The sequence below is a fragment of the Rhipicephalus sanguineus genome, chromosome 5 (assembly GCF_013339695.2).
Source record: "Rhipicephalus sanguineus isolate Rsan-2018 chromosome 5, BIME_Rsan_1.4, whole genome shotgun sequence".
In the NCBI taxonomy this organism is placed as follows: Eukaryota; Metazoa; Arthropoda; class Arachnida; order Ixodida; family Ixodidae; genus Rhipicephalus; species Rhipicephalus sanguineus.
In genome coordinates, this window is record NC_051180.1 from 103,450,659 (window position 1) to 103,476,947 (window position 26,289).

At 44.4% G+C, this 26,289-nt stretch overlaps 1 protein-coding gene across 1 annotated transcript in view; it reads left to right on the top strand.

Annotated features, from left to right (window-relative positions):
- Positions 1–22,080, top strand: part of LOC119394063 (protein artichoke) — a 125,839-nt gene extending 103,759 nt beyond the window's left edge. Inside the window, exons 2-5 of the mRNA XM_037661283.2 lie at positions 13,238–16,292; positions 17,052–17,355; positions 19,133–19,605; positions 20,321–22,080. Of these exons, the coding sequence (XP_037517211.1) occupies positions 13,254–16,292; positions 17,052–17,355; positions 19,133–19,605; positions 20,321–20,554 (4,050 nt within the window). The 5' untranslated portion in view covers positions 13,238–13,253 and the 3' untranslated portion in view covers positions 20,555–22,080. The remainder of the gene's footprint in view (positions 1–13,237; positions 16,293–17,051; positions 17,356–19,132; positions 19,606–20,320) is intronic.
- Positions 22,081–26,289: the final 4,209 nt, after the last annotated feature.

Genomic DNA, 26,289 nt, shown 5'->3' on the forward strand with positions numbered 1-26,289 from the left:
TCTCTTTCAAGATTGTAGATTTTTTGTTATTACACGTATAAGGTGATACCCAAATGCGGCTTCGTTCGGATGAGTTGAGTCTTCATTTATTATGAGCTCGTTTATTATGAATTTATTTCTGGGAGAATAAACTTGTTGTACTATTGTAGTGAATGGACTACACAGCTTCGAGTGCGCGTCTGACACATTATTTAATGGTTTTGAATACACCTAAATCTTACTTAGAACATGCATAACGCTTATCCTGGTGTTGTTCGGAGGATAAGCTAAAATGCCTGCAACAGCGATGTTTCTCCACTTTATGAAGGAATATATTTGATTTATTCATTTCGTTTTTTTTTCTTTATAATAGCATATTCTTCGGTATATGACCATAAGTGTCAAAATACTCTTGTGCAACAGAAAGCTCCCGAATGCAAACGCCTAATATTTGCCCAGTAGGACGTACAGGAGGTACAGTGTACAGACGGTAAAATAAGAAAAAGAAAGAGGTATTTACAGCTTCTACCGAAGGAAAAGGCAGTGAATTCACCAATCACGTGGTAAATTGACACATTAGCTGCTTTTTGGGAAGAGGTGCTAAAATCTCGCTTTCTTAAAACATATGATGTCACACTCGTGCGGGCCTAGGAATAAAGAACCAAGCAAATCAAATTCTTTTCTGTAGTTAAAGTATTGGAAAGGTAAAGAAGAGCCATTCTCTTGCGCCGGCTGGCCGCATTTGATACAACTGGCCGCATGTGGGATACGAACCTGCGTATTCGCATTACGCGTGTCTATGACTCGCAGTGTGTGTGTACGTGTGCGCCAGCTACACTATTTCTACGGGCATTTTGTAGGACTGATTTCCGAAATTATAAGTTTTATATTTCCAGCTAACAGTACTACACTTACGCAGAGATATTCGCCTGTTGGTGTGGTCGACCATTGTGACGTACGTTGCCGCTATATTCTTGCTTTAGATCATACTTCATTATTGTCAAATTCCGTTGCAATTTACATGTTCGTAATTAGATCGTTTGGCCGACTGGAGCTACAACTGCAGTTTTGCTCTGTTTTACCAGTCACCTTTAATTACTCCGCGCCGTCCCATTTTACCCCATTCGTTTTACAAGTTTTATAATAATAATAATAATAATAATAACAATAATAATAATAATAATAATAATAATAATAATAATAATAATAATAATAATAATAATAATAATAATAATAATAATAATAATAATAATAATATCTGTGGCTTAACGTCCCAAAACTACGATATGATCAAGAGGGACGCCGTAGTGGAGGGCTCCGGAAATTTCGACCACGTGGTGTTCTTTAACGTGCACCTAAATCTAAGTACACGGGACCCAAACATTTTCGCCTCCATTGAATATGCAGCCGCCGCGGCCGGGATCGGACCCCACGATCTTCGGGTCAGCAGTAGAGCGTCATAACCACTAGACCACCGTTGCGGGGCTACAAGTTTTACACCTGGGGCCTCGGCTAGACGGCATTTGCTTTGACTAACTTAATCTTAGAAGTTAGACGCGCGTGTAAATTCATACTGCCCAAACGGTCATTAAAGGTCATTACTTTGAAGGGTTCCGTGCCTCTCCATTGAAACAATAAGTCAATCTGATTTACTCAAAAGCTTAATGATTGTCTTCCAAAGTTCTATCAGAGAAACAAGCTCGGCAATATTGTTCCCTCAAAAGAGCTCAGGCTTACTTGACAAAGTCTTACTTTGAATCTATCTTTTTCTTTGGGGAAATTTTCGACTAGGATTGGGTTATTGAGCCGGCCGGAGACAACGAAAGAAAGCTGATTTTTTTAGGTAACGACTTTTATCAACGTCAAAACCACATATTGGCAAAGACGATCAATCCTTCCTTTTCTCGAGTCGAAGACAATGCAGTAATTAAAATCGAGAGAAAAGAAGCCATCGATCCTTGACGTTTTTTGTTATCGCTTTGGAGTGATGAATGGCTCCTAAATTAAGCTCTCACAGCACCTCTCGATTAGCGTTTTTTTCTTTCATTTTTTCTTTCAGGTCCTTCAAAGAAACAATGAGCTCTAATGTTTCTTACGTTCCTCACATTTTTTTCCCGTAGATCTTAAATAGAAAATTGAGGAACGCGCGAGTGTGCCTGACAGCGATAAGAAATATGGTTCAGAGAAAAGCAGAAACGTGTAAAAGCAATGCCGCAAAATTTTTTTTTCATATCACCACATGTAATTTGTGCCACATCTTTGTTAGCGCCAAAAGCAAAACTTGAATTCACTCGTAGCCTCTGTTGGCTTGGTAAAAGCGAAGAAAATTGGACGAGCCATTGTAACACACGCTTTGTATATAATCCCCACTTCATCTGCAACATTTTCTTGCTTTCTTTTAAAGTTTGTTCGGTTTACATCGTTAACTCAAAGAAAGACGCACCGAGAGTTGAAAAAGAAGTCTATTAAATTTCATAGACTAACGTCGAACGCGCTCGAAACAAGATTACCATTTTTTTCAAATTTATTCGGCATGCAAGTGCTCAGTATCGGTTCAGAACACACGGAAGAATGTATAAAATGCAAGATTGAGTTGTTTGCAACCTCCTCGTGAACTTTATCCGTTTGCTTATCAAACAATAAGACAGGAGGTACATTACAAAGAATAGCGAGAACGCAAGCATTTAGCTAAACCTAACGAGAACGACTTTCCGTAATACTCGTATAACTAAGTCTGCTTAAGGTTGGGGCGAGTTTGTTTTCAGGAAGTATGAATTCCTTTAGAGATGCATGAGAGACTAAAGTCGAAAGGTTGATGCATAAGATGCACGTGCGCTTGTCATATCTACAAATGTGCATGTTTCTATTCTTTGCTTTTTTTTTCCTAGCCGTTTGTATACTATGCGATACCCTGCACCGATAGAAAAGCTACAATCACCAACCTGCAGAAATGCACAGGCTCCTTTGCAGCTTTATTACAGCGCCGAAGAGATGGTTCTCGTCGTGAAATTTACGTTTTTACTTTCTTAGAGATGTTCGCGCAGGGTTCGCTGATTGTCCCTGGCGCCCTGTGAGCTGCAAGCTTGTCACAGAATTTCCCGGCATTCTTATTTTGTCTTTCTTGAAGAATCGCGTAGACGCTGATATATATAATGACACTACGTGTTTGGTAACAAGGCACGTCAGCAATTTGAGCGGAAGTTTTCATTTCGCAAAGTCTGTTTACATCGCGTCATCAACCAGCGTTTTTTCCCTCGAGTCATCAAAAAAAAAAAAAAAAACTCTCCGAAGCACAACTTTCACGTTACAACCTTTTTTTTTTCGTTTTTCAATTTCACTTGCCTTGTCGGTGGCTTGCGTAAGCTAACAGTTCATATTCACTAAGTTGGTTAGTCTTAGTGTTTCGCTCTACTTATCGCATACAGTGTTTTGCACATACTTGAGACTCTTCGAGATTGTGTGCGCAGTGGATTAGATTTTCTTAAATGAGTTCGTAGTTTAGAGGTGATGCCAACGTTGCACCGGATTACTGTGCGAAGTGAGTGCACACGACGTTGTGCTGAATACAGAAAATAAGGTCTTTATAATATGAGTTTATTAGTATGTAAGAATACGCTGCCACAAGTCATTATTGCATACTTAATACTGTAAAGAGCTCCTGTCGAGCAAACTGCTTCGTCGGATAAAAGAGAAAGATAATAAAATGAGAGAAAGCCAGGGAGGTCAACCAGAAGTAGTGCCTCCGGTATACTACGATACACTAAGAAGTAGGGGTAAAGGAAAGCGACTCTCCTGCTCAATATTCGTGCTCATTATTTCTTATCCCCCTCCACTTAATGTCACTAAGGGGAGGGGGATACGGAATATTGAACAGGTAAAGCGCCGCCTGCCCAACTAGTGCATATTACAAAATAAAATTCAACCAGGTTGCAGGGTCCACTAGCTAAGCAAAACATTGTGGCCGTCTCCTGCACGATAATTAGCGCCGTAATCTCCAAGAATGTAGTCTTGCGCGGAATCTATAATGCAGTCTTTAAAACATGAACTTAAATAAAGTCAATTCTGGAATATGACACCCGAAGATCAGGACGTGATTGTAAGGAAAGCCAAAGTAAAATATGACGAATTAATTTCGAACACCTGAGATTCTTTACCTTAGAGCTAAATCTGAGTACAAGGCTGTCTTTAAATTTCTCTCCCATTGAGATAGGGCCGCCATGGCCGAGAGTTCAACCAGCACCCTCGAGCTTAGCAGCGCAACAATGTATATCGACGAAACATACCCACAAGTTTACGCTTACCCAAATTTGTCAATGTTGTTGATAGCCGATGTTGTGGATATGCGCTCTTTGAAACAATAACAACGAAGAATACGCAAGTTAAAGGGGCCCTGCAACGCTTTTTCAAGCAATCATTGAATGGCATCATTAAAAAAACTTATTGCCCTCACCAATCGATTGCCGCAAAAACTTTTAGAATCGGTCAAGTACGACCGGAGTAGCACGGATTTGCAGCACTCTTTAAGCGCTTTTTCTCTCCTTTAGTACCAGCAAGCGTGCTGAAAACTACGCAGGGGGGGGGGGGATGACAAGGGGGAAAGAAGGTACGTCCCTTCGTCAGCGCGCGTCATGACCTTCAGCACTTTTCATTTTTTCTTTGACCACGCGCTTTACTTTCAGTGTCATCGCGAGCGCGCACGCGGGCACGTGACGGCATCATGCGGCGGCTACGGTGGAGGACACGATGCTGAAATCAGCCAATGACCGTGGACTTAGGTATATGGCGCAGTGATTTTGAGTAAATAGCATCATTTGTTGAGAGAAGAGGGAGATATTGCTAGCTGACTTTGAGAATTGTAAACTCCAGGCCGCGTGCTGCTCTATAGCGTTTGGCTCGCGTGTTCTCAGGAGCCTCGACTACCGATCTGAAGCGTTTTCTGAACATGCTGATATTGTGTTTCAGGCTTTTTTAACAGGACAAAGTGACACGTTGAACTGCTTTGTTTCTTGCGTTGTTCACACATATATCCAAAGCGTCGACATGAACCAACTAGCGCCAGTCATCGCCCCAATGTTGGTGTCGTAAAGCAGTCGCCTTTTCTTTGCCACTCGTATCTTCTCAAATCGATCCGCAAGCAGGCAATTCTCAATAAAGCGACCATTCAATGGCCGCGACAGACCATCGGGAATTTTTTTTTCAGAGAGATAAATCGCTCAGCTCTTAAAGGCTGTGCTTGAATCCACGATGGAGCAGTAACTATCTCCCGAGGAGCTCGCGGTACTGTTGGAGACACAAGCCAGCGTCGCTCGACCGCTGACTTGTGTAGAGGGCCCAGCGGACTTTGGCTAGCTGGAACAAGGCTAGAGTGGTCTCTCTGAAACCATCGTTTTTGCCTCCCGCTGCACAATTCCTGGCGCAATCAAGGCATCGCTTTGTGGAAGTAAACAAAATCAACCAAGTTTCTAGGCTCAAGAGGAAAAAAGGAAGCATGGAAGAACTGCCACGCATTGGGAATGAAGAAAGAAAAAAAGCCACGCAGTACAAAGAACGTGGGGAGAAGGGCTGGTGCCAACAGAAAAATGTTCCACTAGCCCGACCTGGGTGTCGGGGGACGTTATAAGAATCGGCTATGCCGGTGTGGGGACCCTGCCATCTTTACTACCGCTCTCCTGTCGCGGAACAAAAGATCTGGAGTCGATTTCATTTGAAGACAGCTTTACGTTTCCCTCCCAGTCACGGAGCCAGCCGCGTGGGGATAGATCTATCGCGGCGCTTGCAGCCTTTGCTAAGCTGTGAGAGGCAGTGAAGAAGTCAGGATCGGTGATGGGGCACAATTTCGATTTTGCTTTCTTCCCTTTTGCTTGGCTGAGTTATTTCATGGACCCAATCACGAAGTTCTTTCGGACATCGTCGCCATATTTTTTTCTTCTCTGTCAAGTGCAATGCTGGAGCCAAGGCTGGCTCCCTGCTGCTGTTGCAATCGCGAATGGTATACAGATTCCATTCATCGGTGAAGCGAAACCAACAAAGGCTCGCATTGTGCTCGTTCTCTTTGTTACTTCGAAATCGCTCTGCGAGCTTCACTTCAACAAATTGCTGAGACTATTTGAGATAGACTGAATAATGGGGGATTGCCTCCTGCTGATATCGATTCGAGCATGATGGATTGCTCGGTAAGCTTCCCAATGGCAGGACAATGAAAGCGAGCTTATTTTTCAGAAAGCCCGATTGGTAGCGGGCAGTCTTTTTTATTACGCCGCGTTTTCAAAAGTATTCACAAATATTCGTTCTATAAAATTGTTGACCATGTAATAGGTATTCAGTAACAAATTATACGTGCTAGAATTATCCAACACCTCAATAATTGAACAAAAAGTGTTCTTTGCTCGTGGAAACGAATTCTTGAAGCGTTAACGTAAACTAGACTTTTATTGGTGCAAGCGATACAACTGCTGCAAGCAGTTGCACTATATCAAGGTGTTAATAAACGCAAAACATAAGCGAGAGAGAGAAAGGGAGTGAGAGGGGAGAATGCATGGACGTTAAAAAATGGACGTTTTAGGTTAGCTATACTTCAGGATGGGGAATGGAGATTGAAAGATAAAATAAGGAACAGAGGACATGTCAGTATGATGGTTTCGAAATACTTCTGTGCTATTTTTTCAAGGAGAGATGCTGCAAGGCAGCTTCGTCACCTGGCACATAGTCTCTGTCTGGCGCAGTGGAACACGCCAAGCATAAGACATACGAGACTTCACCAAATAAACCCTACTCTAGAACTGCGGCCTCCATCCGGACTTCGTCGACGTGGAGATTCGCTTGTTTATAGGCTTTGGTTGGGGGTTGCCTTCACGAAGGCATACACAACATTAATTGGAGTGACCGACAGTGCGGCATACGTGGTCTGCGGCAGCGAAGAACACATCGATCATTTGCGATGCCGCTGCCCTTAGTTTGCCTCTAAATAACGAACATTTTCTGATGCTTTGCGGCTATTGGACGATCGGACGCTCTCCGTGCAGATGCTGCTGGAGCACCGTCCCAATCGCTCGTCGTCTCCCAAGGCAGTTAAAGTACTTTTTCGATTTTTGAGGTCTACGGACCTGTGTGAACGCTTTTGACTATTGTACAGCGCCACCCCCACATACGCGCCAGCGCATTTATTTAACATTTACTTTTTTCGTTCCCTCCTTTCTCTCATCTTTCCACTCCGCCCTCCCTTTCCCTAAGCGTAGGGTAGCCAACCGGAAATGTGTCCGGTTAACCTCTCTGCATTTTCTCTTGCTTTCTTGCTTCCTTATGTACTACTTCTTCATTAGGCGCGTTAGGTTTACGTTACATTCTTTTTCTTGCTGTTTCGCTGTCATTTCCGATATCGAACGTTTATACCGTACTCTCCTCTATGACGTACGAGAAACTAAGGGGACGCACTTCAGAAGTGCCAGAGCACGTCTCGCCATTCGGCGAAAGGAAGAGTAGTGGAGAACCCCGTGACGAGCCGACAATAACCAGGACCCGCGGCTTCCCCTCCCGGATCCCGAGCATGAGCGCAATGAAGCGCTCCAGTTGCATAATGCGCACGGTGGGCTGGTCGCGTCGAGGGGGATGACCAGCTTCCTAGCAGGTAGGCTTCTCGGTAAAAATTAAGCAGCAGCCTCGGCTCAGAAGCGAGGAAGAGGTCAGCCTAAGGTCGGTTGTCAGTTCAGGGTGAGGGAAGGAGCGAGAAGGTAGGAGAGAGAAAGTGAGTGAGTGACAGAGAGAGAGAGAAAGAGAGAGTGCAGCTCAGAAAGCGAAAGAAAGGAATGCGCACACGAGGTAGCCGCCCCTGGGAAGCTATGTTTGCGGAGCCAAACGAGCTGAATATTAAGCGTCGCTGCCACACCTGGACCGTTTCCACGCACGGCTTACCATCCGGGCTAGCGAGGCGTTGTTCAGTTGTGTGCACAGAAAGTTTGCGAAGGAAAGAGGGACGCGTTGTGTGCTCTTTCGTCGCGTACTCGCGAGTGAACTAGGGTGCCCGGTGCTTTCGCCCTTGTATGGGTGCCGCGGCTTTGCATTCCTGCATTTGTCTTCGTTCTGTGCATACATCTCGCGCAGTCACTTCGTCGCTGAGAAGTTGACAGCGCACTCAGTGGTAGCAACGATTCGGCGTCACGCACGTTCTCGACTTTGCAACTTAGTTTCGGTTGTTTTTCTGTCGCGGCAGAAATGGGTTTGAATACAGTGAACGTCGATATATTCTGTAAGTGAAAAAAGTTTAAGCCGCATACTGTATGCGCGAGGAATCTGAAGGTATCTCAAATGTATGCAAAGAAGTTGATGGGGAACTCGGCGACGAAATTTCAGTTCGCGCTGGAAGTATAGCGGCATCGGCCGGTGTCAGAAGGGTCAAGGACGTGGGTCTATCTTTGGTTTGGGCAAGTTATACACTTAAATATTTGTACCGTGGCTCAGATAATACGGGGACAAAGGGCGGGATTACAATATTCATCGAAAGTCAAAACCAGAAACTAAAGAAACAACGTGGCTGCGACAAAAAGAGTAAAATATCGTTGCCTTCCATCTGCGGTAAAACGAAAAATTGAACAACAGCGAAAACTTATCAGGGCACAAATAATCAAATAAGATTCAGAAAAACATCCTATTCTCAGAAATGTTGTCAGTGCGCAGGGTTTTGACATACGACTACGTGACCACTATGCCATACAATAATTATCTCCTGTATCGTACGGAAGTTCGTTTTCAAGTGCGAGTTGACGACGCATACTGTTGTTTACATTTTCCAATTACTCAGCCCTGCCTGTATACAACAGCAGGTGGGTGGACACAATCTCCACGGTGAAAATAGGAAGTGAAATGTCGTTGCTGATCCTGTGTGTGTTACATTACAAAACGAAAAATAAGGCAGGAGTGTGGCAGTAAGCCTAACCAGTAAACGAAACAAGAAAAACACGTATTATGGCACAAAAGTTTTTTCGCTTCCGTAAAGGCGATGTCATGCAAGTAGAGACACACTAAGAAAAAGAAAGAGTCCTGTGACTTTTTCGTCAGTTCTGACTTCCCACGTATATGACTGTCTTGAAAGAAGGAAAGAAGGTGACTTTTAAGGGCTCGTTTTTCTTTGTTAGACACAGTATTAATGGGAACAAACAGACAATAATGCCAAGGAAAATGTAGGGGGTGTTATTTCTAGTAATTAGGGTATAAATGTGAAGGAAGTAAAGTGGACGAAAAGATAACTTGCCGCCGGCAGGGACCGAACCTGCGACCTTTAAATAACGCGTCCGATGCTCTACCACTGAGCTACGGTGGCGGTCATCTTCTCGTCCACTTTAAGGGGTATATATGTACGTTTAAACCTAGGAGTGTTCGTCAGCGCCAATCGCAGCCATGGCGACGAGTGTGGAACACTCTTTTTCTGCCTGTTGGCGTCACGTAGCACGTGATATTTTTACGAGCCGGCAGCTGACCAATAATCCCTCGCATACTACCTGAAGGCACTAAGTGTGCCAGAACGAGACCCTCTCTTGAAAGAGACACGTGAACTCTCTCTGGAGATGATTTTACTCTCGGCAAAGAGTCATGGGAACCAAAAGACAGTTCACGTGTTTCTTTCAAGAGAGTCATATTCGCGGCAAGTCAGAATTCAGCGAAGAGTGCAAGACACACTCTTTTTATTTTTTTTTCTTAGGGAGCATATAATAACATGTAGAAAACCCATTGAACGAAGAGTGGATCTAAATAATAGATGATGGCATTTTTCTGCGGACGCTTCGACTAACAGATGTTTTCTATGCATTATAAATTCACGTTTATCTCTTTCCACTACTCTTATAATGTATATGTACTTGTTTTTCTCTGTTGACTTTCAGTTTGAGAACCCTGTCTAGGTGCTACGTTTCACCGTACGCTTCGCTTAATGTCACGCGTAATAGGAGGCGTTGAAGGCCGAAAGGAGCAAAAAAGCAAAAAAAAAGCAGGACATTCTGCATAAATGCATACAACACGGTTCACGCAGTTAAAGGCGTCGACGAGTGGTGCACACCCACCCGTCAAAGACAGCGGGAAGTCGGGGGATGATGTATATTCTTTATTAGATCCACGTCAACACATGAACAGCACGTCAACAGTAAGCTATTGAGTGAAGAGGAGTAAGAAGGCTATCCCCCCCCCCCCCCCCCCCCCCCCCCACATAACCGGCATCCAGCATAGAGTTGAGACAACTACTACGCATTTATTCTTCCAATATTGGCTTTCTCCCCCCCCCCCCCCCCCCGCTGCGAGGTGAAATCCCCCGCGTCGTCGTTCGGCCGTGACTCGATATGAATGCCCGCTAGTTGCGTATCAACTTTGAATTTCTCCACGTGATCGGTAGAAGAAGATCAATACCGCTATTTATGGCACGCTTCTTTACACAGCGTTTGGGCGATCCTCGTGTTGTGATCGCATGACCCGATATAACCGGATCCTGCCTGGCATGTCCGCAAGTTATACCGAGCAAGAAGGCCGCTTAATCAGTCTACACGTTGTAGCGTCTCTAATCGTCTTTTGTATATCCAATGGCAGCTTAACGTTCACATTACAGACGTGTTCTTGCATAAGAAGTTGTATTTAGTCACCGCGTTCGGCCTTCTTAATGAATCACCTAAATGACAAGTGATCGTGACGGCACCTTGCCCCTACTTAAAGAGAACAATTTAGTTTATTTTGTCGATTGCTAAACCGTAGAATTCACGAGTGCATGCATTTATTGCTGCCTTTTCATACAGACTAGACAACATCTACATTTTGTTCGCAAAAGCAAGAAAAAAAAATACGTTCACCACGTAGCACTAATTTTTCGCAAAGATTGTAAGGTCATTTAGAAACGTTTCTAAAAACAATTAAGATTTAAGAAAGAATTCAACCTTACAGTGCAATACACGACGTGAAAGCCACGGGCAACGCTGAAACTATTTCATGGCGACAGCAACTTCGTGCCTAAGTTTCTTTCCACGTTATTTCTCAAACACCCAGTAATCACTATAGAAACACAAGGAAAGAAAAAAATATGAGATATCGAATTTATAGCTCAGGTAACACATGTCATCTAAAAGCCCGACAGAATATACTTGCAGAAAGTAGACCTCAAGAGATGGAAGGAAAGATAAGTTAGTATTACTATATTACAAAAAAGAGACATTTCAATGAATATTAAAATCAGTAAAAGTAGATATAAAATAAATAGCGGCATATATAGCAACCAGGCTTCACTCAAAAAGGATATACAAACATTTAGTCGGGCTAGAAGGAGCTAAGTTCACAAGTAAACTCCCTCAGTTTATTCACAATGAGGATGTGTGAGCCTGTTGAAAAGATCTCTTTAGTTTTTTTTATTCTGGATATATTGATCGTGTTATTGCTCCATCATCGTATTACGATATTTTCCTGTTTACACTGATGCGTCCTGGCTTTTCAAGACATTTCTTGCTGCGACTGGGTCATGTTGCTGAAGAAATCCATCATTTTTACTACAGTATACAGTCGGCAGACTTCATGTTGGAAACGTCGTCCTGCGCGTAGATTTTGTTAGGCCGTTCACTGCGCTATAGTTTAGTGCGGCGATCCTAGAACCTGCCTATACCGCCAGCAGTTATATGAGGAGTAATGTTCTAGATATTGAAGCTGTGGGTAATGTGAATATGTATTTATTATTCTAAAGTTTATAAGTACCAGCATGACATATCTGCTCTTTATGTCGTGTTTCCTTGACGAGGTATACGGATTTTCTCAGTGCATGCCAATGACGTATTGCGCAAGCTTTTTTTTTGTTTTTAAATGCTGAGAGCCAGGAAAATAGACGAATGCCTGAATAATCAAAGCGCAAAGCGCACAGCAGACGTTGCTCTCATCTTCAGCCTGCTCAAGCTGGCATTTTCCCGCGGCCAGCACCTTCTGTACGAATGTCAGGTCCAGCGATTCTTGGGTCGACGCCGGCTGACTCCGCAACCTTTCCTTTTTCTGCTTCTTTTACGTGCTCGAGGCAGAAGGAGTGTTCTGTTTGCCAGCCTCCACGGCTCCGACACCGGTGGGCAGCCATGGAGGCTGGTCAATACAAGGCTTACCGAATTCAATCGAACCACCCCCGTCACTCCTGTCCTTCCTTTTGAGTTGACAGCGAGAGTGAACGGTGGTGAGGGAGGAAATAGAAGCCCTGCCTTTTGCGACACCTATTGTGCAATGCGTTCCCCTTCTATTGTGGGCGAACGAAAGTTCATTGGTTTGTATACCTATAGGAAAGATATCTCTGTATTTGTGAATAGCTCGATAGCACGCACATATTTACATTATCTGTCCTTTCTTGGCCTTTGTGTATTGCCGTTAGATACATTCTCTGCTTTCTGTTTTATTCCCCGAGGCACCATTCTCTTTCCGGTGATGCTGATAGTGCGCTTCGTGTCTTTTTGTTAAAGGTATTTCTCTTTATGGTCTAGTAAAGATGTGAATTGATCAATATATTCACAACATGGCTACACTACTAAGTCTTGTCTCTTATGCAAATCTATTTTTGTTTCTTTGTGTCTTTTCCTTCGTAGAGTACAGCGTAAAACTGCACCCTCCGACATTGGGAGTCAGCATTTTGTTTTTACTAATAGCTAGTAGTGGCTCTTTCTAAAGCTTTCGTGTGCACACATTGGCGTCGCTTCATTTGTGCCGTATTTATACCCCATTTGAGAGCTAAATTACATCCACGAATAATGAGATATGTGGTCACTCGTCACGCCTAACACTAACACCATTCAATGCGAGAGAAACGACTTCGGTTAGTAATTTGAAATTTCATAAAACTGAGCTGGTACGCAATTGCACAAATACTTAGTGCATACAAGGATAGTCACTCACTAGGATTTTCATAAACTGCGTCTGGTATTGGTATTGATTGATATTGGTTCTTGAATGACCTGGCCGCATGACTATTCCTGTAGGATTTGCTTTACGATTATCATTTGAAAAACATCACTTATGTGCACAAAAAAGCGCGCGTAGTTCGTTCATGAATATAAAAGCCTTCTGTTCACAATGGAACAGCCATGAATAATGCGAGTGGCATATGAACGTATGTAGAGACACGTTTCCTTACACTTATGCTTTACAAGCGACGAAGTAGTAGGTGCATAAAAACGTTATCTTATCATCCTTTCATGCGGGAGACTCAACGTGGTACCGGCCCTCTGAGGCACATAAATTCATGCTCAATTTGTTTGTACTTTATTCGCAGATGCCGACAACGTGACATGGTCCCTTTCCGGCTGCGCGGGACTCTGGTCCTGCAGCGAGCCACGTCACATCGCTGTCTTATGCCAAGGTGGCATTGGCTGCTAACCTGCATCTTGCCCCTGCTGAGTACGATGCTGCTGCTGATGACGACCGTCGGCGCCGAGGAGGCCAAGGAAGAGATGTGCCCATCTTGGAACAGGAAGCCCTGGTGCCCGTGCTACGAGTTCGACAGTGACGTATTCCTCGAGTGCAACTCCGTCACGCCTGACCAAATACGGAGTACCCTGTTCGAAATTCACAGCCCCGTCAAGATGCTCAGCATATACAACCTGCGGTCCAACATAACCACGCTGCCAGCCGGATTCTTCGTCAACAGGACTATTTCGCGACTGTTCGTGTCGAATACTCAGCTGGAGAACGTGGAAGACGGCGTTTTCGAGGGCCTGGAAGACTTCCTCGAAACTTTATCGCTGACGCAAAGTAAACTGAAGCACGTTCCCAAAGGAGCACTGAAAGACCTCAGGTCACTTCGGTCTCTCGAGCTAAGTTCAAACAACATCGGCGCACTTGAAAGCTACGTTTTTTACGGACTTCAGCTAACAAACCTACAACTTTCAAAGAACAACATTACCGAGATCACAGAATATGCGTTCGGAGGGCTCGAGAACAGCCTCGAGGAACTGAACCTAATAGACAGCGGTCAAAAAGAGTTTCCGTTAAACGCCCTCAGAAGGCTTCGGAGCCTCAAAGCACTGAGACTCGCTGAAAATGACATCAAGGACATACCGGACGACGGATTTACAAGATTCACTGCACTGCAACGGCTAGACCTAAGTTCAAATCGCATCCGCGAACTGAACGAGAGAAGCTTTGTGACCATGCCGCGACTAAACTCATTGTCGCTTCACATGAACCAGCTGAGTGACCTAGATGACTCGTGCTTCATCCATCTTCTAGAGCTGGAAGCACTGGACCTCAGCCAGAACATCATTCACACGCTCGGTCGCAAAGTCCTGGCACCTCTGAGAAGGTTAAGAACCATCGAGCTGAGTTCCAATCACCTGCACAGCATAGAAAGTGGCACCTTCCGAAACATGACTCATCTTCGTGAAGTCCTCCTCAGCAACAATAACATTCTGAGGATAACAAACGATACCTTTCTAAACTCGTCCCAAATCTCGGCGCTCTTTCTCGCGAACAATGCTATCACGCAGATTGAGATTGCCGCCTTTTATCCGCTGCCGCATTTGTTCCAGCTGCATCTTTCTCACAACCAGCTGCGTTCGATACACCCGACTATGTTCAAGAACAACCGCGAACTGCGCTCCCTTTCTTTAGACAGCAATCTGATTGCCGACCTGCTACCGGGGACGTTTCAAGAACTTGTCGAGCTGCGGGACCTGAGACTCGAAAACAATTTGCTGAAGAAAATACGGAAAGGAGTTTTTTATTCGCTCCCAAATCTGCAAGAGCTGCACCTCCAGTTCAACCGAATCGAGACAATCGAAAATGAAGCCTTCCAGAGCCTCGCTAACTTGCAGCATCTCAATCTTCACGGCAACAGGCTGACGGACGTAGGCGACATCCTGAGCCGGTATCCTTCCAGCCTTCGTTCTCTGATCCTGACACAAAACGAAATTAGCAACATGCACACAGACAGCATGAGCGGTCTAAACAAAGTCGATATTCTGTGGCTAGACTGGAACAAGCTCAAGAGGATAAAGAAACAGATATTCCGAGACCTCATCGAAGTGGACCGACTCCACTTGAATCACAATGAAATAATAGCCATCGAGGACGGCGCATTTGAGAGAATGGTAAAGTTGAGGGCTCTTTACCTCGAGTACAACACGTTGAGCCACGTGAACACGGACATGTTTCGAGGCGCCGAAAGCCTCGAAGAGCTCTACCTATCGCATAACAACATCATGGATATTGAACCCCAAACGTTTCAATCGCTCAAGAAACTGCGCATTCTGCACATGTCGCACAACCAAATTTACGTTATAAGAAAGTACATGTTCGAAGGTCAAATACCCCTACAGGAATTGTTTCTTTCGAGCGTGATGGCTGAAGACGTTGAAGCAGGATCGTTCCTTGACCTCTCCTCACTCACTCATCTCGACCTTAGCAATAACAAACTAATTAGTGCTAGGGTTGACTTCTTATACCTACCTAGCGTCAAAGAACTTGACCTTTCGGGTAATAACCTAACAGGGGTTCATGATAACATTTTTTACGGCCTGTCTTCCCTGGAGACCTTGAAAGTTGAGAACACCGAGATAAGCCCAATCACTAGTAAACTTTTTGAGCCACTTTCGCAACTGAGGGTCTTGAATATCAAAGGTAATGCCTTGGATTCTTTGGATGGCACAGAACTGCGAGGTCTTGTGAATGTCACAGAACTACATCTTGACGGAAACAATCTCAGATCTTTGCCACTGGTTTCTGAGTCCCTGCCGAACTTGCAGTTATTGTCACTGTCAGAGAACAAGATAGCTACGATACCGAGCAACGCTTTCAAAGGAAACGTCGAACTTACGAAGATAAACCTCACCGATAACATAATTTCGGCCATAAGCAAAGGTGCATTTCGTGGTTTGCCAAACCTGAAGGTGCTGGACCTCACCCATAATTCGCTTTTCTCAATCAATTCCACAATCACCGATGACCTCGGAACACTTCAGGTCTTGTCCCTCGACGGGAACAACTTCACATTCATTCCGAATTCTCTCCTAACCTCTAACATGGAGGAACTCACGACGCTAACCCTGAACAGGAACCCTCTAATCAGATTTCGTGAAGACTTTACCACCGAAGGAAGCCTACCAGCACTGCGAACTCTAAGCATAGATCACGGCAATATCTCCATCATAGCGTCCAATGATTTTCTGGGCTTCCCTTCTCTCTCCATGCTCTCTCTTCGGCACAATAATATCATAAAGGTATCGCCCGGTGCCTTCAAGCCTTTGAAAAAGCTCCAGGTGCTTGATTTGGGATACAACGCCATAGAAATCTTGCCGTCGGAACGATTCCAGGGCATCGACCACCTGCAGGTACGTGACAAAGTTTCTTGCAAACATAGACGTTTCAAGATGCTCAAGTGCTTGTCAGATGTACGATTTTCTCAATTTGAATGTACTGAATTAGATTAGTCCAACGTTACTGATTATTTTTTTGCACAGCGTTAATCAAGTACAATTGCACTAAAATGATAAGCGTGTTAGCACTGTGTTCAGCGTAAAGCCCTTCGTTTGAGGGGCAACAAAAGAGCTGAAAGAGATTAAATTTTATTTTATTTTACTTTCTGTTTGAGCGCTTCTTCGTTTGGTTTCTGTGATCACAAAAACCTCAGGTTCTCACTCCACAAATCTCAACGTGAGCTGTGTATCAGTTTCTCTTTTCTTTTTTTTTTGTATTCTTTTCCACCCATTGCCTTCGCGTCATTCGCAACGAAGTTTCCAAATTGCTTTTGCAAACCGAATTTTTCTAAATAATATTGCACTGTAACAAACAAACTCATGATCAGAGAGGGCGTTTGGTGTTTTGGTGGTCTTGACATTGGGTTAAATTAACGATTATCTGATTATCTGGAGGGCGAACTCCAGATAATCATAGACACGTCAGTAAAGTACTTCACTAAGACGGGAACAAAAAGCGCTACACGGGTTCGTGATAGAACGGCAGACAGAGAGCTGACCTCTCGTTCTATCCCTGTCCCGTGCCTAGCTGTCTTTGTTCCCGTCTTAATGATGCACCAACCAGTCCATTCAGGTGCACTCCTGTAATAGACTACACTGGTTGGCTGTGCGCAGGTGATCAACCTCACGAGGAACAACATTGCGGACGTGAGCAGGTTTGGCACTGACCTGCAACGTTTGGAGCATCTAGACCTGTCATTCAACAAAGTCAGCCGGATTCACGAAGGCGTGTTCAGCAGCGTCTACGGTCTGAAAGGGTTGTGGCTACGCGACAACCAGATCGTCTGGATAGCCGTCAACGCCTTCGCGAACCTAACGGCGCTAGTCAGCTTAGACCTGCGAAACAATCGGCTCGCCTACCTCTCCAGCTCAGTGCTACAACCAATTGAGGTGCGCCTAGGAGAGCTGCTCCTCCACGGTAAGTGAGCCGATAGCCACATGGAAGTCAGTCGGCGTACTTCATATCCTCTCGGCGGCGGGTTCACTTCTAGATAACAACTACATACACAATGCGCACATTCATCACATATACTGTTTCGCAGCGCACTTTACGCCGAATAAGTGCGGTGGGAAGAAATCGGCTATACAGTCAGCTTGTGTAGCCTGTTGATATTGAGCTACCGACCAGTTGATCATGAAAACAAATACTTATGACACGTGGGGCAGCGTTTGACGAAAATCCGCAGAAAAGCAAGCGACAAAGCTAGTCATTTCTTTTACCCTCGTATAGAAAGACTTTGTAATCGAAGAGACGAAGCTGTAAATTGATGGTAAAAAGTACATGTTGATGCAATTTGAACTGGATGACGTGAGCTTTCTGTAGGCCCCACAAATAAGAACAGGGTTCTTTGTACATTCTCCAATATTTGTTGCGTACAAAACAATCTCCAGTATCACTTTGAACAACGACACAACGACAAGAACAGGTAAAGTCATACGCTGCTTAGCGACGTGACAGTACAGCGCAAGTAAAGCTATTTGTAAAGAGCATTGTGTCAAAAAATGCAGATTAAAGGCTGAGATCCGCTTGAGCTCCGGTGATTCGCTGTGTGTCACTTTTTGTTCAGCGTATCTCGGCGTACCGGGGTTGAGCGCGTAGCCCTGTGAATCACGAGACGACAGATGCACGCACGGATAGCAAACGCATCGGTAACGAACGTTCCGAAAGCAAGACGCTCACTCGATCTCACATCAGTACTATCAATCGAAGTTTTACTCGTGTCTGCAACAGTTCTGAATGCCGCATGTATAAATGTCTCATAACACTAATGCGTGGTTGCCTCAAGCAAACTTAGAAGTTTGTAATAAGGTGCAAAAAGAAGAACTCCCAGTTCAGTGGCCATGTCGGAAAACAACAAAACGTTCTCTCCGTTCATGAGAATTGCGAAACAGGCCTGAAATAATCTCGATTTTTGCCTATTGCTTATGTTTTGCGTTATTAGTACCAGGTCAAACACTGCTGTGTTAACTCCGCTTGGTACCGTAGTAAGGCATACATCCAGCTCCAAGACATGATTTTACACTTCTGTTCGTGCTCAAGAATCGCGAAACGAGCCCTAAAAAAATATCAGTTTTCGCCATGCTTAAGTTTAGTTAAATATTACCACGTCAAAGACTTCTATGCTAACTGCGTTTGACATTGTAGTACGCCATAAATCCAGCTCCAAGACATGACCTTACACAGCTGATAATAAATGAAAAAAAAAGTCAACCTTGCTTCCTGTGTTTCATTTCCCATTACTTTATATATTTTCTGCTATAGTCTTCGCTTTTAAAATATCTGCCGTTATTGTACGTTTTAAAATGACCAGATATTCGATCGAATTTACAGGGAAGTAGCACGGCATCTCCTATGAGAAGACAAAACCACAAGCTAGATAAGGTGTTATACGAGTTCAGACATATTTATGAATAGGAAAATATGACACGTTAATATAATTGTTAGTGTTTAACAATATGACGACGTTGCAACCAATACAAGGAGCACGACAGCACAAGTATGCAATGCCTTGCAAAGTAACGGCTCTAAATCAAGGAGCAGGAGAAACACGCTTCTTTTTTGTCTTCTATTTCTGTCGCATTAACAATGAATATTGCGAAGCTGAATCACTTTGTATAAAGCACGTAACGTCAGGTGTTCCACAAACTGTGCACGCCTCCGGTGTTGTAATTCACAGCTGCTACGTCTTCCGCAGGGAACCCATTCCACTGCGACTGTCGTCTACTGGGTCTCTGGGAGTGGCTGCAAGACCACCCGCGCCTGAACACGCGGCAACCGAGCTGCGCGCAGCCGGACAAGCTGGCAAACCAGTCTGTCGCCTCACTGCACCCGGTCGACTTCTGCCCGGCGCCCTTGATGACTTCCGCAGAGGTGCGACGCCTCGACCACGACCGCCTTCAGCTCGAGTGGGACGTGCAGAACGGCACGCTCATCGGCGGCTTCCTGGTCACTTACCATGCCACCTCGGAGCCCGCGCCCGCAGCTGGCGCATCTCTCGAGCCGGGCGTGCGCCGCTATGAGGTGGACGGTCTGCGCTCCGAGACCTGGTACACGGTGTGCGTCACCGCTACCGGAAAGTACCTGCGCAGCCTCGGTCGTCCAACGCCCTACACGGCCGACGTGGAGCGGCCCTACGACATGTCCACCAACAACCGCAAGTGTCTACAGGTCGGTTTCAGAGGCGTTCAAGATGAATTGCACCAGAAAGTTTTGCAAGTGTAATTTATCCGCACCTGTCCGCAAAAGTACGGCGTTGCACATGCCAATCTCTGCAAAGAGATCGTAACCCGGAAGGAAGAAAATTTTTCGCCGAGTGATTTGGTAGCCGGTTTGAACTTTTCGCACATTCGCTAACTACGTGCTTTTGTTATTGGTTTTCACTAGTTTAGGTTGTAAACGGCCAATAAAAAGGTAATTTCAAATGCGTGTTAATGAAAAATGCATATGCAGCCCAGCGCTAAGAATAAAAACTGAGAGACACGAGCGAGAGAAAAACTATGACTATCACACTGCTCATCAGTTAGGGTGCAGAAAACTCTGACAGCAAGTCCTGATTATGCTAATGTTTTAAGGGATGCTTTTATGAGCTGTAGATTTCGGTGGAGGCGGCGGCATTGTTCGCGAAAAACGCGGCGTATTTTTTCCTTCACACGTACTTTTATTGATGCTTAAAACTGTATTACTACCACGACCTACATAATGTTGCTTCTTTAGAATGTATGTTTAGCGAAATCCTACATGAAAGCTTAGTCCTCACCTTTAGTCCGACACGTGTACTGGACACCAAGAGAATTAAAAAAAAAGGAAAAGGGCCTCGACGCTGTTCAGGTGTGATGTACCTACAAGGAACCACGTTTTGAACTCGTCTACGTGTTCTGTGCAGGTTCGGACTCTGGCCCGCACAGACAGGACCCGCGTGACTCTGTCTACGCTGGGCATGATCCTGGGCGGCAGCGTGAGCGCCGTGCTCATTCTCGTGCTCGCTGTGCTGCTCACCGCCCTCAAGTTCCGGCGGCGACGCCGGCGTCGGCGACCTGCCAAAGCGCAAGAAGTTCCGCAGGAGTACATCTCGTATCGACATTTCTCAATACAAAGCAACGACGGCGTATACTCCTGACAGAGGGAGCAGCGCCTTGCGCAAGGCGACATCGTCATCGAGTGATTGTGATGACCGTACTTTCCTCCCACGCCGTACTGTGTGGAATACCGGAGCGACAACGACTCCGAACCGACTAATGGTGTTCGTACGCACCGGTGTTTGCCAGGGCTCAAAGAAGAGTTTCAGGGTCAGTGCAATACCGAGATTACAACAACGTACAGTTATGTTCTTTATTTTGGGCCACTTACATGTCAGGCGCGCAGAAGTGCTTTTTCTTTTGTACCTTGCGCTATCACATACAGTGCGTTTATTTCAAGCTGATTCGGAGTTGTATGCATGCAGAGGTCCCTAAGTTTAAACACCCATCTAACACCTTGCGAACGAGAGTACTCGATACTCCCTTCGCAGTGGTGACGTACTTATTATTAGTTGCCATCACGCGTGCTGTTCGTAAAGATGGATTAACCGGAAGACCGTTCATTTCCCCATCCTATTTTTGATTGACATATGAATCATAGTAAAGGTTGGGGTAGTCACGTGACTACTTCCTATTGCAATGGTTATGTGACCGATAAGACTTCTAATAACGGCAATGCAAATCCCGGTGCCCTGTATAATGCATGAGTGCTCTCATATCTGATGTGGGTTCACTAGAAAATCGAGTTTTCGGACATGCAGTCATATAAGATAGCTATGAGCGAGATCCCAAGCAAAGGGGAAAAACTTGTTCAACGTTACGCGAGCAGCCTGGAATAAAATATCTGTAATTTGCCATTTACAACATTTACTAACTGCAGACTTCCGTACACAAGGCGGATTTTTGCGCTTTCTTTTAAGGATTTAACATGAAGCCGATCCGGTCTGTACGAAGAAAGAAACGTACCTCAATTTGTATATAGCTCTACGGAGCTGAGATATATTTTTTATTTCTTTGAGCGCTGTTTGAATCACCCTGAGAACACCAGTGTGGCCGAGAGAAACCGTTGTGCTTCCCCGACACAATTATGGCTGCAAGGCAGAGAATAAAAACGGCAAAGAAGTTTGGACTCTTCCGAACTGTGCCTACGTGATCTGCCCAGCCCGGTGTACTTGGTCAAAAAGGAAGTGATTGCTGAGACAAGAGCTACGTGGACTACCAGAGGCTCGTTCTGTTGTGACGCCTGCGAAACGTGACAGCAGCATAGACTTCCGCACGTAGCCTGCATACGTGCGTGATTCTAGTGACGAGGAGAATGCGTTTGGCGATTAACATTCGACACTGCGTGTACATAAACAGTGCGTAGCGAACTCAACGCGTGATGGTTGTTCTTGATGTTGACTGCACTTCTTGTTTTTTTATTTCTCTTACAGCAACGTCGCAGAATAAGCACATTTCATATCTAGAAGCAGTTGTATACCCGTGCACTGTCTGAAACAAGCTTATCTTGGGGATGGGTATGAAGAGTTTGTGCTCATTGTTTTGTACCGGTTATCTAAGCCGCACTGAAGTTCTTGTCGTGTGACTGATTAAAACATTACGCTGTTTGGACGAATGTAAGTGGGAGAGGAGAGTCGTGTTTGGTATAAACCTTGGATGGTTGGAGACATCCAGCAAAAATGGAAGGTATAAGGTGGTAGAGCTCCCGGAGAATCTGGGGTTTGCAAACACGGAACAACTGTCACTAACAAGTAAGTGGGTTTACCTTTATTTCTAAGGCAGAGAGCTTTTGCAGTGATCCGTCCTTATTGAGTAAACGAAGGTCTTTTAGCACCTTGTCTGGCATCCACAAGTAATTTCTCGTTTAGAAAAAGAACATTTGGACAGCTGGCGCTTGGCAGAAGAAAGTGAAGTGGAATAAGTAGGATGATAGTTCCAGACCTAACACTTTTAACTACGCAAAAAAATCAAAAAAAGAAAAAGAAATTTGGCGCCTACTGTATCGGACACTGTCAAGACGCAGTAGGATGAATATATTTTTTTTAGTAAAAAGTTCATTTGCTGTGGACTTTCTACTTTAAATCACAATTTCACAGAAATGGTGCCTCTATAAAGTCCATTAGAGAAAATTGCAGCTCTAAATTGTTTGCCTAAAATGCTATCATAACGGGGGCTCTAGTTATCAATGGATATGATAATAAAGCAAAATTTCGTTCATGAAGGAGGCCTAGCATTTAAAACATCGCAAGAAGATTGTGTTGCTTTTGCATCTCACACAGTAAAACAGCCTAAGAGGATTTCAAAGAATTGAGAACAACAATAATAGTTTTTTGTATCCAGAATTCGCTGTTCATATCCATGGCTGGTGTTATTACGTGCATGTCGAATTCGCTTATTTTTCCAAATGTCAGCATTCACGAGCAGCGTCTGTGTAGCAGAACAATTCCCAAAGGTAAGGAATATAGAATCGGGGCCATGGCTTCGGAGATGATGGCCAGATGAGGCTCTCAGTGACGGGGTACAAATAGGGTAAGATAAACATGCTGGATAACCTTTAACCATTAAAACGGTCTGAGATTGTGCCTGTTGATACGGTTTAATAACTGCTGGTAATGTTTCATTGCTCTAAAGTGCCTTCTTTTTCTCAAGGCAATTGCTGCTTTGAAAAAGTCAATACCATCAGTCGTAACGTTGGCTCCAGCGACACCTTGGGTTCAAAATTTCTTCATAATTTACTCTAGTTTGACAGCGTCTTAAACAAGGTAGCAAGGTTCTTTGATCGCTTGGCTAATCTATTTAACACTTCACGATTGTCTTAACAACTGCTGTAGGTTGCACGCTTGGTAGCCTAATACCAGGTAAGATTGACGCCATGTTCAAACGAGCTTCAATTAGGATTCCCAGGTGTCACGCGCGTGAGTTAACGATACCATGTACAGGAGTGTGAAAATTTGGCAGGTAGCCCTGTCCGCAACTTATTAAAAAAATTCTACCTTAGTTAAAACAAGAAGTTGCGATAACGTATTACTATACGCACTGCAAGGAAAGGTTTATAAGTGCTGCACTACAAACAACATACTTCTATGGTTCTTAAGTTTTTAGCAACCATACCATAAGTATTGACGAATAGACGCCTTCGTTCACAGGGTTCCTGAAAGAAGTAAACAGACATTATGACGTTTTTGATATCATTTATTAAAACGCTCACACTATATTTCCCAAAAGTATTTAGGGTTGTAGGAGTAAGATGGAGTACTGTAATCTCGGATATCATTTCCAAGACTGAAGCCTAGCATCACACAGAGAAATAGGTGCCTTATGTAGTATTGACTATCGTTGTTTAGTGTAATGTGATAGACAGGCCCAAACAAAGGAAACAGACAAGCGCTTCATTCATTTTCATTAAGCGGAAGCCACTAGGTCTAGTGTCACACTTACATGAAAACGAGAACTAACAGACAATAATGCCAAGGAAAGTATACGGGATGTTATTTGTAGTAATTAAAATATAAATGCAAAGAAAGTAAAGTGGACGAAAAGATAACTTGCCGCTTGCAGGGACCGAACCTGCGACCTTCGAATAACGCGTCCGATGCTCTAAAACTGAGCTCCGGCGGCGGTCATCCTCTCGTCCACTTTATGGGGTATATATGTGCATTTAAATTCTAGGAGTGTTAGTGAGCAGCGATCGCAGCCATGACGGCGAGTGTGGAACACTCTTTCTCCGCCTGTTGGCGTCACGTAGTACGTGATCTTTTTACGAGTTGGCAGCTTACCAATAATCCCTCGCATACTACCTCAAGACATCAAGTCTACCAGAACGAGACCCTCGCTATGAATGAAGGAAAGAAAGTGACTTTTAAGTGCTCGTTTTTCTTTCTTAGACACAATATTAATGAGAATTAACAGACAATAATGCCAAGGAAAGTATACGGGGTGTTTCTGTAGTAATTAGAATATAAATGCGAGGAAAGTAAAGTGGACGAAAAGATAACTTGCCGCCGGCAGGGACCGAACCTGCGACCTTCGAATAACGTGTCCGATGCTCAACCACTCAGCTACGGCGGCGGTCATCCTCTCGTCCACTTTATGGGGTATATATGTGCATTTAAACCTTAGGAGAGTTAGTCAGCGCCGATCGCAGCCAGCCACTCGCCATCATGGCGAGTGCAGCCACTTGTAAAACAAGAATCAATGATTATTGGTTGTAAAACAATAATCAAGGATGATTAAATATGGTGAAGTTGCGTATATTTCGTGAGAATGAAAAAAAAAACCTAGCAAGGTTTCTCCCCCTTAATACGTAAATTTTATTTCCCATGTTACGCCATACTCGATTAATTATGTAAATACATAGGAGTTTGTGCAAGAGGTGAAAACTGATTATATATGAATATGAGGGATGACCATAAGAGATGACCAATTGATGCCACGTTTGGCGTCACAAGTCACAAATACCCACCGCGATAATTGAAGTCCGCGTTAGAGCCAGGTAGTCGCCAGCGAACAGTGTCCTAATACTTCCTACGAGTGTAAGAATTTTTTACATAGGCTTTGCTTTTTACGGTATATGAGTCTTTAATACATATTAGCATACAGCTGTGAAGCATTCGTTGTATGTGCATATGCGTAGCCTTGCACTATGTTACCATAGTTAGAATCCAAAACTCAACTAGCCCAACAGTCAATACATCAAAAAGCTTAAAGGGACATTAAAGGCAAATATTAAGTCGACGTTGATTGTTGAAACAGCGCTCCACACACCTCGTAGTGCTTGTTTCGTGCCAAGTAAATGCTTATTTCGAAAGGAAGTCGCGTTTTAGTGGTCCGCACGGCGTTAGCGCACTTCAAACCACCCGCCAGAATGGGCCTTCTGACGTAGCAGTTGTCATGCCCAACGTTGCCAGCCTTTACTGCCCGGCCACCGACGCTATGGTTTCTTGCGCAACAGCGGCCATCAACTTTGCCAAGACGCAGCCATGGGCCACTCCGAAACTGTACAGTTCACTGTGATGGAGCTTAGCTTGGACAGCAGCAGCAGTAGAGTATCATCAGTGCGAAAATAGCGAGAGCCAAGCACACGCAGCAGCACGCGGTACCGAAACAACCGCTGAGATGCGCAGCTCGGCGAAAACGGAACTTTTGAACCCCTCGCGCCGTTCCCCATGGTAACGCCAAGTTCTTTTTTCCGCGAATCAAGCAGAAACGAACAAGCAGCATTTTATTACGTCTTGTGATGCAAGGAATCTTTTTTTTCTCGCCACTAGTTTGATTACTAGTGGTTAATTGTACTCGGGACTATTGACGTCATCGGGATCATTTCCAAAATATCCCACTCGTGGGGCACATCGTGTCCTACATTTACCTTAATTTCTCGATTAGTAGAGCACTGTTTCTGATACTATTGATGTTTTACACGTTATCGCACATTGACTTTTCACTCTGACACAAATTGTTATTTGCCTTTAGTGTCCCTTTAAGCAGCTAAGGTGCGGTATGAGCATGCATCGTCGCTTTTCCGGGTAGGATGGCTATAGCGGCCAGAGGTGTAACAGAGCCTTGGGTATAGTTAGGGGCACGGCACATCAGCAATGAGATATATGGGCTCAGGGCCGCCTTGGTAATTGGGGCGACGAAGAACACGCTTCTCGTAATGCAATGAACACTCTGAAGCAGAGCTGACGTATTACTGACCATATGAAAGTAGGAAGAACGTAGTTCATGAACCAACTTGAAGGTATATATAAATTGGCCCCACACTTACCACTGAAGATACATAATAGAACATCTGATATCATCTCTATAACTTTCCTCTGTAGTTAGCGAACATCACACG